The 12,184-nt window shown below is 44.1% G+C and overlaps 1 protein-coding gene across 1 annotated transcript in view; it reads right to left on the reverse strand.

Moving 5' to 3' along the window:
- DNAH8 (dynein axonemal heavy chain 8) overlaps positions 1-12,184 on the reverse strand; it is a 593,210-nt gene that overhangs the window by 109,778 nt on the left and 471,248 nt on the right. Inside the window, exons 65-68 of the mRNA XM_050948396.1 lie at positions 11,812-11,976; positions 11,093-11,319; positions 10,476-10,594; positions 7,138-7,241 (exon numbers count right to left, since the gene is read on the reverse strand). Coding sequence (XP_050804353.1) covers positions 7,138-7,241; positions 10,476-10,594; positions 11,093-11,319; positions 11,812-11,976 — 615 coding nt within the window. The remainder of the gene's footprint in view (positions 1-7,137; positions 7,242-10,475; positions 10,595-11,092; positions 11,320-11,811; positions 11,977-12,184) is intronic.

Below are 12,184 nucleotides of genomic sequence, written 5' to 3' on the forward strand. Positions count from 1 at the left end.
AGCTGATCAGGAGGTGCGGGGAGAGAGGGGGAGGTGCTGATCAGTGGGGCTGCCAGTGGGTGGGATGCACTGGGAGCGGGGGGGTGGGGGGAGCTGATGGGAGGCTGCTGACTTATTACTGTGGCTCTTTGGCAATGTATACTGGTAAATTCTGGCTCCTTATCATGCTCTGATTGGCCACCCCTGTTTTAGACACATTCTTACCAGGATTTGAGAACAGTTTTATAATTCATAAGAAGATCTGTCACAAATTTGAAACTATTTTCAGGTAGGTATGTTCTTGCTGTAGTAATGTTGTAGAATCTAGAACTGCCTGTATGAATTCTATCCTCTGGTTGGCACTAATAATGATTTTTGTTGTTGATGGTGGTGAAAAGCTGACAGATCTGATTAAATGAATCTTTCATCTGCTGAAGTGAACTCCCTCAAATGAGCCAATCATCAAGATAAGGATAAACTTTTATTCCCTGTTGTCATGATATAATTCCCCACTTTGAACCTTAGCGTCCAAAAGATGGGGTACCAGCATGAATTCCTCTAAGCTCAATTACCAGCTTAGTACTTGTAGCGCTGCCACCAACCAGGAATTCCAGTGTCTGGTACACTCTGGTCCCCACAAAACCTTGCTCGGGGACCCCCAAGACCCAGTCCCTCTGGATCTTAACACAAGGAAAAGTAAACTCTTTCCCTCACAGTTGCCTCTCCCAGGCTTCCCCTCCCTGGGTTACCTTGGAAGATCACTGTGATTCAAACTCCTTGAATCTTAAACAGAGAGGAAAATGCACCTTCCCCCCTCCTTCTCTCTTCCCCTCCCAGATTCTCCCTGAGAGAGACAGTAATCCTAACACAGAGAGAAATTAGCCTCTCTCTCCCCCTTCCCTCCTTTCTCCCCACCAGTTCCCTGGTGAATCCAGACCCCGTCCCCTGGGGTCTCACACCAGAATAAAAAAAACAATCAGGTTCTTAAACAAGAAACTTTTAATTAAAGAGAGAAAAACAGTAAAAATTATCTTTTAAAATTTAAAATGGAATAAGTACTGGGTCTTTTAGCTACAGACACTGGGAATACCCTCCCAGCCTAAGTATACAAGTACAAATTAAAATCTTTTCAGCAAAATACCAATTTGAACTCCTTTCAGCCAAATACTCATTTGCAAATAAAGAAAACAAACATAAGCCTAACTCGCTTTATCTACCTAGTACTCACTATTTTGAATCTATAAGAACCTGTATTAGGGAGATTGAAGAGAAACCTGGTTGCACGTCTGGTCCCTCTGAGCCCCCAGAGTGAACAACAACCAAATTCTAACAGCACACACACAAATTTCCCTCCTTCAAGATTTGAAAGTATCCTGTCCCCTGATTGGTCCTCTGGTCAGGTGACAGCCAGGCTCACAGATCTTGTTAACCCTTTACAGGCAAAAGAGATATGAAGTTCTTCTGTTCTATTAACTCTGACTTATCTGTTTATGACACCTGTCTTAGCCCTGGTCTACACTATGAGTTTAGGTCAAATTTAGCAGTGTTAGATCGAATTAACCCTGCACTCGTCCACATGACGAAGCTATTTTTGTCAACTTAAAGGGCTCTTAAAATCGATTTCTGTACTCCTCCCCCACAAGGGGATTAGCGCTGAAATTGACATCACTGGGTCAAATTTGGGGTAGTGTGGACGCAATTCAGTGGTATTGGCCTCTGGGAGCTATCCCAGAGTGCTCCATTGTGACAGCTCTGGACAGCACCCTCAACTCAGATGCACTGGCCATGTACATAGGAAAAGCCCCATGAACTTTTGAACTTAATTTCTTGTTTGGCCAGTGTGGCAAGCTAATCAGCATGGGTGACCATGCAGAGCTCATTAGCACAAGTGACCATGCAGTCCCAGAATCACAAAGAGCTCCAGCATGGACCGAACGGGAGGCACTGGATCTGATCACTGTTTGGGGAGACAAATCCATGCTATCAGAATTCCGTTCCAAAAGATGAAATGCCAAAATATTTGAAAAAATCTCTAAGGGCATGATGGACAGAGGCTACAACAAAGACCCACAACAGTGCCACGTGAAAATTAAGGCGCACAGGCAAGCCTACCAAAAAGCCTAAGAGGCAAATGGCTGCTCTGGGTCAGAGCCCCAGACATGCTGCTTCTATGATGAGCTGCACGCAAGTCTAGGAGGTGCCCCTACCACTACCCCACCCTGGGCATGGACACCTGCAAGGGGGGAGTCTCATGCAACAAGGATGAGGATTTGGGGGATGAGGAAGATGAGCAGATGGAGGAGGATGAGGATAGCACACAGCACGCAAGTGGAGAAACCATTCTCCCCAACAGCCAGGAACTGTTTATCTCCCTGGAGCCAATACCCTTCCAACCCTCCTGAGGGGGGCTCACGGACCATGAAGCCAGAGAAGGCACCTCTGGTGAATATACCTTTGGAAATATAATGCATAGTTTAAAAGCAAGCGTGTTTAATGATTAATTTGCCCTGAAGACTTGGGATGCATTCACAGCCAGTACAGCCTCTCCTTTTAAATGGCCAACCCAATGGGTGCTTGGCTTGGGAAAGGAGGGTGCGGCTGTTTGAAACCATTCCCACGTTATGAAGGTTGAAGAAGCCGAAAGACTGTGGCTTACCATGGATGCCTGCAAGCCGAATTCTGTTGCCTGGCCCTGCATGTGTGATCTCTCACACCAAACCGGCAGGCCCTCAATATAAGAGGCAAAATACGACCTTTTACCAAAAGCATGTGCTATGTAATGTTAACAACTTGTGTCAATGTGAAAGAGTCTACCCATTGTTCTCTAAAATGTGCCTTTTTAAATACTACTCTCCCTTTTTTCCCTCCTACAGCTGCAAATGTTTCAGCACTCCCCCATCATCTCCGTCCCAAAGGCTAGTGCAGATAACAAGGCGAAAAAAAACACATTTGCGATGAAATATTCTCTGAGCTCATGCAGTCCTCCCGCACTGAAAGAGCTGAGCAGAATGTGTGGAGGCAAACAGTGTCAGAGTCCAGGAAAGCAGAAAATGAATGCAAGGACAGGAGGGACAAGTGAGATGAGAGGTGGTGGGAGCAAGAGTAGAGGTGGCGGGAGTGCGATGAGAGGAGACAGGATGCAATGCTGGGGGATCAAACTGATATGCTCTGGCATCTGGTGGAGCTGCAGGAAATGCAGCAGGAGCACAGACCACCGCTACAGCCCCTGTGTAACTGCCTGCCCTCCTCCCCAAGTTCCATAGCCTCCTCACCCAGATGCCCAAGAACACTCCGAGCACCCAACCACTCCACCCCCGAGGACTACTCAAGCAACAGAAGGCTGGCATTCAATAAGTTTTGAAGTGCAGGGTGGCCTTATCCTTCCTTCCTACCCTCATCCACCACCCCACCCAGTGCTTCCCTCCTCACTCACCCCTCCGAGGCTACCTTGGCAGTTATCCCCCTATTTGTGTGATGAATTAATAAAGAATGCATGACTTTGAAACAATAATGACTTTATTGCCTCTGCAAGAGGTGATCAAGGCGGGAGAGTGGCTGGCTTACAGGGAAGTAGAGTGAACCAAAGGGGCGGGTTTTCATCAAGGAGAAACAAACAGAACTGTCACACCGTAGCCTGGCCAGTCATGAAACTGGTTTTCAAAGCTTCTCTGATGCGCAGCGTGCCCTGCTGCGCTCTTCTAATCACCCTGGTGTCTGGCTGCGTGTAATCAGCGGCCAGGCAATTTGCCTCAACGTCCCACCCCACCATAAATGTCTCCCCCTTACTCTCACAGATAGTGTGGAGCACCAAGATAGGGATATGCGTTCCATCTATTGCTCCACCACAATTAGGGAATCCCATTGCAGCAAAGCCATCCACTATGACCTGCACATTTCCCAGAGTCACTACCCTTGATAGCAGCAGCTCAGTGACTGCGTTGGCTACTTGGATCACAGCAGCCCCCACAGTAGATTTACCTCGTTCAAATTGATTACTGACTGACTGGTAGCTGTCTGGCATTGCAAGTTTCCAGAAGGCTATTGCCACTCACTTCTCAATTGTGAGGGCTGCTCTCATCTTGGTATTCTTGTGCTTCAGGGCAGAGGAAAGCAAGTCACAAAGTTCCATGAAAGTGCCCTTACACTTGCAAAAGTTTTGCAGCCACTGGGAATCATCCCAGACCTGCAACACTATGCGGTCCCACCAGTCTGTGCTTGTTTCCCAGGCCCAGAATCAGCGTTCCACAGCATGAACCTTCCCCATTACCACCATGATGTCCAAATTGCCAGGGCCCGTGCTTTGAGAGAAGTCTGAGTCCACATCCTCACTGCTATCATGATCGCGCTGTTGTCGCCTCCTCACCTGCTTTTGGTTCTGGTTCTGCACATACTGCAGGATAATGCACGAAGTGTTTACAATGCTCACAACAGCAGCGGTGAGCTGAGCAGGCTCCATGCTTGCTGTGGTATGGCATATGCAGGAGAGCAGGAGAGCAGAGTTGCAGCAGAATCAGTGGATGACAACAGATGCCAAGAGAAAAAATATTTATACTGAACGATGAGAGGACCTGCGAGGTGGATTCATGGCACCAGGACAGTAGGAGAACAGAGTTGCAGTGGAAGCGGTGGAGGACTACGGTTAGCACTGCGCACATTTCCCGAGTACCCGGAAGCCCACGATAGACAACATGGAGAAATTTGCTGTCGAGGCAATATCAGCAGAGCAGAGTTGCAGCAGAAGCAGTGTATGACAATGATGGTTTGCAGTCCTGCTGCATCGTCTGCTGCCAGCAGCACCCAGGACACAACCGCGGCGGTGTCAGTGAGCTGAGCTGAGTGGGCTGCATGCTTGCCGTGGTATGGTGTCTGCGTGGACAAAAGGTGCAAAACGATTGTCTGCCGTTGCTTTCACAAAGGGAGGGGTGACTGACGACATGTACCCAAAACCACCCACGATAATGTTTTTGCCCCATCAGGCACTGGGAGCTTAACCCAGAATTCTAATGGGTGGCTGAGACTGCAGGAACTGTGGGATAGCTATCCACAGTGCACTGCTCCGTAAGTCAATGTTAGCCACGGTAGTGAGGATGCACTCCGCTGACTTAATGCGCTTAGTGTGGACATACGCAATCAACTGTATAAAATCAATTTATAATAAGACATACCTATTTCATAGAGCTGGAAGGGACCCTGAAAGGTCATCAAATCCAGCCTTCTGCCTTCATTAGCAGAACCAAGTACTGATTTTGCCCCAGATCCCTAAGTAGCCCCCTCAGGGATTGAACTCACAACCCTAGGTTTAGCAGGCCAATGCTCAACCCAGGAACAGAATCAGACTACCCAATGAAATGCAATGTGCTGTAGTCGTGTTGGTCCCATGATATTAGAGAGACAAGATGTGTAAGGTAATATCTTTTATTGGTTCAATAAAATATTTTACCTCACCCACTGTGTCTCCCTAAGGAAATGAAAGGCATACTGAACTTGTGTTTTTCTTCAGGCAGCTGTTCCAGGGATCTAATCCTAAGTGTAGAAATTGTAGTTGGACATTATTGTATGCTATTATCTTAATTACTTCTATAATACTTATATATGCAAATCACTTTATAGACAAATACAAAATGAAGTCTTGGGCTCAAAGAGCTTTGTTTTGTTTTCTGTTTAGTGTTTTTTTAACTTATACACACATATGCCCCATCCTCAATCGCCAGACACGTGCATGGTTAGTTGTGTGGCTAAGAAATAGTGAAGAAAATAAGGCAAAGAGTAAAGAAAGATGATTGCAGAGAGGTAAAAATGGGGCTAATTTGATAAACAGAAGACCATTCTGCAGAAGAGTAGTTCTTGTATCCTAGATAGTCCAATCTTCTGGATTCTCTATCTCCAAATGCTCATCAGAAATATTTCCTTCTTCTGACTTATCTATGACTGCCAATTCCACCAAGGACTAGACAGCAGAGTGATAAGAAAAGCACTGGAATCCCTGTTCTGTCACTTAATAAAGTCAATCTCTTTGCCATAGCAGGGACCAAAGCCAGACAGAACCAGAGGTCTTTGCTGGCTCAAGCATTCCTTGCTTTGCGGGAGAAAAATTTTGCCATTATATTTGAATTCCAAAATGTCAAACAGTCTGTGCAATTTTTTTCCTGAACTGCCAACACCACAAATCTTATAATTATCTGGTGGTTAAATGGAAGCAGTGGAAGCATACTATTGTCTTGTGAGATGGAGGAAGAGGGTCTAGGCTGTGGAAATAGCCTTAGAATCATCAACATATTCCTCTTCTCCTTCCTCTTTAAGGTCAGTTTCCAAGAGACCATCACCAAGGCTGATGAGTAGTGTGGAGTGTCCTTGAGAAGAGAAGATGCTACATCTGCTATTATGCCAGAATAATTTTATTCCCCACAGAAACACTTTCATTAATGACAGATCAGGCTCCTCTGTGCTCTCTTTGCTGAGCATCATTTTTAAAATTATGCTTACATGCACAACCCACTGGACCAGCACTGTGCAAGATCACAGGGACACTTTACTTTGTTGTTGCAAAACAAGAATCACTCAAACTTGATTTTTCTTTCTGGACCTACCATATTAAAGCTGAGAAGAACCACACAATGACACAGAATTGACTAACACTAAAAAGGTCTAGCTATTGAATATCAACAAATTGTCTTAATTTAATACATATAACTTAACCCAAATTAACTATTAATAACCCTCAAACCAAGCTGTATTACAACAAAGAGCACTGAAACAAGCAATGAGACCTGCTGCTTATAGAGGAAAGAAACTAGGGAATGCCGAGCCCCACAATTCTTTATATTGTTTTTCCACCATCTTCCTCCTCAGTGGGTTCTACCATGGCAGCTTTAGTTTCTGTTGGGGCTCCTCAGGCGCCTCACTGGCAAGGCTACTCTGGAGCCTGCACTGAAGTAGCATACACAGTTGCCCTTGCCACATCCTCTCCTTGGACAGGGGCAGGCTGTTTTGGGGTTACACCCATTTCCTGCAAGTTCCTTGATAAAGAGGATATTGTGGACCTTTTACACTATTACAGTTCCCCCATTCTTTTGTTTGTTTGTTTGTTTTGTTTTTTTGTCACCAGAGGACATTAAAGTGAATCTACATCACAATTATGTTTAGCAGCTAAGTACGTACTTTATCTGCCTTTACAGAAGCCAAAGCCAGTTCCTTTTCTTTCACTGCCAATTCCAGAGAGAGTTTGGCAACAGATTCACTGGCTTCCATCAGCTTAGAGAGACCTATCAAATATAAGATAATCATGGCAGTTCAGAAAGGTGAAGAACAATGCTATATTTTTGATAATTCCCAACTCTTCTCCAATCCGTCCCCTAACATCCACCCTCCAATTATTCTCCTCTCCCATTCACCTGCCCACTAGCTCACAGTCTCATACCCTGGGCTTCTCATCCAATCTTAGTCTCCTTCCCCTCCACTCTTCTCAGGCCCTTGTCCTAGTGCCCCCTTCCCTGTCTCCTAGTCCATGTCTTCTTGCCCAGCCAATCTCAGCCTCTTTCAACCCCTGGCCCCATTTTTTTGCCCCCTGCCAGATTCCATTTCCAGTCTCTTGTCCCCACTAGGGCCCTTTTCTCAATCTGCTCCTTCCACCTTTCCCCAGTCTGGCTCTTGTCCCCTCTGCATTCAAGTCAGGAATCTTTCTTCTCCACGTTGTATAGATGCCAATGGGGTGACATTGAGAGAACAGAAGAGATACTCTCTCGGCTGTCAGTTCCAATGCCCAGCCTCAGTAGCCATGAGCTGCAATTGCAGGGAAAGTCATGCTCACCCCCAGTAGCCCGGGGATGGCAAATGTACACTTCAGTTACATGCAGGAGCTGAGATAGACTGGAGCCTGTTAGTGCAAGTGGAATCTTCAGAGATTTTAGCAGCAAAGCTCTAATAAATTCCTATTAAGCATATGCAAATTATGTTTTTTCAAGGTGTTATAACTTGACTGAATTTGGGCAACTTTTCATGGGAACAGCAAAGGGCACATCCCTGACACAAATGTAACTCCATATGCTGAATTTCAAATCCCTACTCCAAAGCACGAGGGACTAGATCTTCTCAATTAAATAGCTGTAAGAATTTTTTTAATATGGCAAAATAATTTATTTTTTCTAATCTCATTCTTGCAAACATTGGACCCATTTTGACTATAACTTTTCAAAAAGTTCGATCTGAGTGTCACGGGGCAAGTGCACTCTGTCTCTCCTTTGGGGTGGAGGAAGGGACATTATAGCACTGCATATGAGTCTATCAGACTATTCTTTGCCTCAGAGCAGTATGGCCTAGTGGCTAGAGTCAATATGGCTGCCCTTCCTCTCAGGACTACATGGCCTAATAGCCAGAATCAATATAGCTGCCTTTCCTTGCAGGGCTGCATATTCTAATGGCCAGAGTCATTACGGCTGCCCGCTCTTGCAGGGCTGAATGGCCAAATGGCCACAATCAGTATGGCTGCCCTCTCTCACTGGGCTAGTGACCTAATGGTCGGGGGGTGGTGGTGGCTGGGGTAGGACCCTGTCAGAGGTAAGTGTACTCAAAACTGGGTCAGCAAGGATCCAGCCAAAACACGCTGACTTAGTGCCTGATCCTACAACTGGATCAATCACTCGTCCCCCTGGGCTACTTCCTACCCTGTCTTCCAGTGGCATGGTCCACGTGTCTCCAGCCTGTTGTGCTTCCAACCATTCCAACACCTCCTGGGTGTCTGTGGGTAGCTGGGTATCTACCCAGGTCTCAGCAGGCTTAGGCCCCCTGATCTGGGGCTCCGGCAGCTTCTTGATGGGAGCCTGCATTGTGTGTCCTCTCTCCTCAGCAGTCCCTCCTGACTGAGCTGGGTTACTCCCTTTCACACTAGCTCTCCATTTGCAGCATGTCCAGCTGAGGTAAGGGAGTGTGGCTTTCTCTGCCCAGAGTACAGGGCTAACCCCTCTTGTCCAGTGCAGCGTACATGCACACCGTCACACTGATGCAGACACCCAGCATGGAAAATTTCCACCCAAATAGTTAAAGTATGGCAAAGTTATAAGAAACTAAAACCACAGTCTTATAATGAAAAGTATCTGGCAACCTTAATAATAGGCAGCACTACCAATTCTGCCTATAGTAATCGTAGAATCATAGAGTTGAAGGTACCTCAAGAGTCATCTAGCCTAACCTCTAAGTGAATGAACTTAGGGCTTTCAAAAATACACTATGAGCACTAGCTTTAGACAGAAGAAGCATGTAACCTCCCTCACACTTCTGCCTATCTCAGACACTTCTCCAGCCACATGCAACACTGTAGCTAGGGTAGGAGGCAAAGTGACAGTTTGTGCTGAATTATCACTGCTAATGCAGAAACTTCAGAGAAAGAATTGGAGTGGTTTTAAGCTGCCTCTTCCACCCCCAAGCCAGTCAGTCAGGTGTTCTTTCTAGCCATTTTCAACTTCCACATTCTGTTACATAAGCTAATTTGGGAATATTAAGTATTTATGTTTAACAGAGGGAATGCTCAAATAGATGATGAAACTAGTTTTAATGCAGTATTTGTGCCACTCTTATCCTACCAAAGGACTTGGCCAATTGATGTTACTACCTGTCACACAACATGCACTCACCGCTGCAGCGCTTCCTGTTGGTTACCTCAGGAATTAGCTCATCCCAGCCTCAGAGCACCTCCTGCTGGCCAGTGCTTGTCTTTTCATTATCAGTTTCCACCACTGTAATTCAGGCCATGCGTCCCTCCCAGCCCGCGGTGCCTTTTCTCCTGGGTACTGCTCTGCAGCAGTGCCCACACACTCGGGGTCCTCCCCTCCCCAGGGAACCCCAATCTCCTAGGCCCACTTCACCTCAGTGACCTACAGCCAGTCTTCACCTAACCCATTCTCTCAAGGGCAAACTGCAGTCTGAAATGGCCACTCATCATTGGCAAGGGGATTGGACCAGCTGCCTCTTTCTTCCCTGGCTGTTTCCCCCCAGCTCTAGTACCTCCTCCAGCCCTGACAGCAAGTCCTCTGCCCTGGGGGTTTGCCAGGCTGGAGCTCCCCCAGCTTCTCCTGCCCTTCCCCAGCATTGCACTGTCTAAGGTATTCTTTGCTTTTTCAGACAGCCAGGTCCATCTCTCTCCAAGGCTGGAGAGAGACTCACTACCCCTTCTGGTCTGCCGTCTTTTATACCGGCTTGACCAGCTCTGATTGGAGGCTTCCTGCCTCTTCCTGATTGGCTCTCAGCCCCAGCCTTCTCCATTCTTTTTAACCCATTCAGAACCAGCGTGGGGTGACTGCCCTGCTACACTACCACATATAGTACTCTGAAGTAACCATAATTTGAGTTACAAGGTTTAACATACACCTTTCAGGTTTGGGCTACTTGACTGTGATACAAAAGGGGAGTGATCCTACACGATCTGTGAATGAGAAGCCCAACAATAAAACAGAGGTCATCTGGGACCATATCTAAGATTTATCTTTATTCCCTATTCATCTTACCTATTTGCATGCGTTCAGCTTGTTCATTAATGTTTCCTAGCTTTTCAGAATAAACATCTTTGTAACCATTTATGAAAGAGAGATAAGATTTGGGTGTAACATGAGCTCTTCGTCGATATCTGAAAGGCAGAAATTTAAAAAAATTATAATTTAATATATAACTTTCACATAGTATTTCATTGGAGATCTAAATAGCCACACTACTATCCAGGTCTTCAGTTTTAACTGAATTATTTTTTGAAAAACAGAAAGCAAATATTATATGGAAAGAGAAGCATTTCATGCAGTCAAAATGCAGCATCCCTTCACAATGATAATACTTAATGTCACCTTTTATGTGCAATTACATCTGTCCTTATCCACACAAGCTATATTAAAGTTTTATTGTACAATTTTTTATTCTTATGCTACAATTGGAATAAGGTTAATGAAGTTGCCACATATTTGTGATTATTATGGATGACTTTTGAATTTATTAAATACAAACTTCATTTCTGTATTAATAAACTGGAAAAGACAATTATTGCTTCATATATTATAGTGCCATAAACATTATTCCATAAATAGTAATAATATTTTTGTGGTTGCTCAATTTTTAAATTTGTACATAATGTTACCTTTGGAAATAATTTTCACAGCTCTCAGAAACCATATCATGAAAGAGGCCCATAGTTTCTACTACTTGTGTTTTAACTTCAGAAGAACAAACAATATTAAATTCTGAAAGGAAGTAACTGGCTACAGCAACAAGGGCTTCTTTAGGCCATCGATTGAACCAGTCCATAGTGCAGCCTGATATCAGACCAGGAAATTTCAAAGAACGTGCACGGAACTTCTCACCAACCTAACAAGAGTAACAGTTTTAAAACAATGTTTAATATAGTGTGTGTGATACCATATCTGATTTTATCCAAAACATTAACATGTAGATAAAATCTAAGCAATTTTTTTCTAATTCTTATAACATCATGCATAGTTTTTACCCTATATCTGCATCCTATTCTTTTTTATTATCTTGATATCCTCAATAAAATTAACAAAACAGTAGAAAAAAAACTCATATTAAAGATGAATGCTACTTAGAGTTTTAAAACTTCAATTAGTTGTACATTAATTTCAACTAAAAGCTTTACATCCACTAACACTTGCTTTGAGGGCTCTTGTTTTTCCGGCAACAATCAAGGACTTCAGTAAAACCTAAAATACTAAAAAATTGCATTCAATGCTTGATATATGTCCTGACTCTTCAAATTATAAACCTTGAATGATCACATCATGTTTTATATGGGAATCTACCCACAGAAATAAACAAGATAGTTATAAAAAGAAAACTCACTGGAGAAAAGCAGAGAACAACATGCAAATTCTTCTTTGACCGTGATATAAAATACTCATAAAGATTATCAAATGTAGGAGGAAATCGAGGCAGCTCTTTTTTCATCACAGATATTAGTCCTTGTGTAATTTCATCCAACTCATCCCGAGCAAATAAATTGGAAATCTTTATACAAAACCAAAATTGACAGGAAAAGAAATTGCATTAATTTAATTGAATTATAATATATTTTATAATTGTAATCTATCTGCCTCTACAAACACAGACACAATTTAGATGAATTAAGGGCCAAATTCTTCCTGATTTACATTCTATTCAAATTCATTAAAGACAATGGATGTTAAGGAAGAATAAAGCCCTAAACTAGCAAGTT

This window comes from Gopherus flavomarginatus, chromosome 4, assembly GCF_025201925.1.
Source record: "Gopherus flavomarginatus isolate rGopFla2 chromosome 4, rGopFla2.mat.asm, whole genome shotgun sequence".
NCBI lineage: Eukaryota > Metazoa > Chordata > Testudines > Testudinidae > Gopherus > Gopherus flavomarginatus.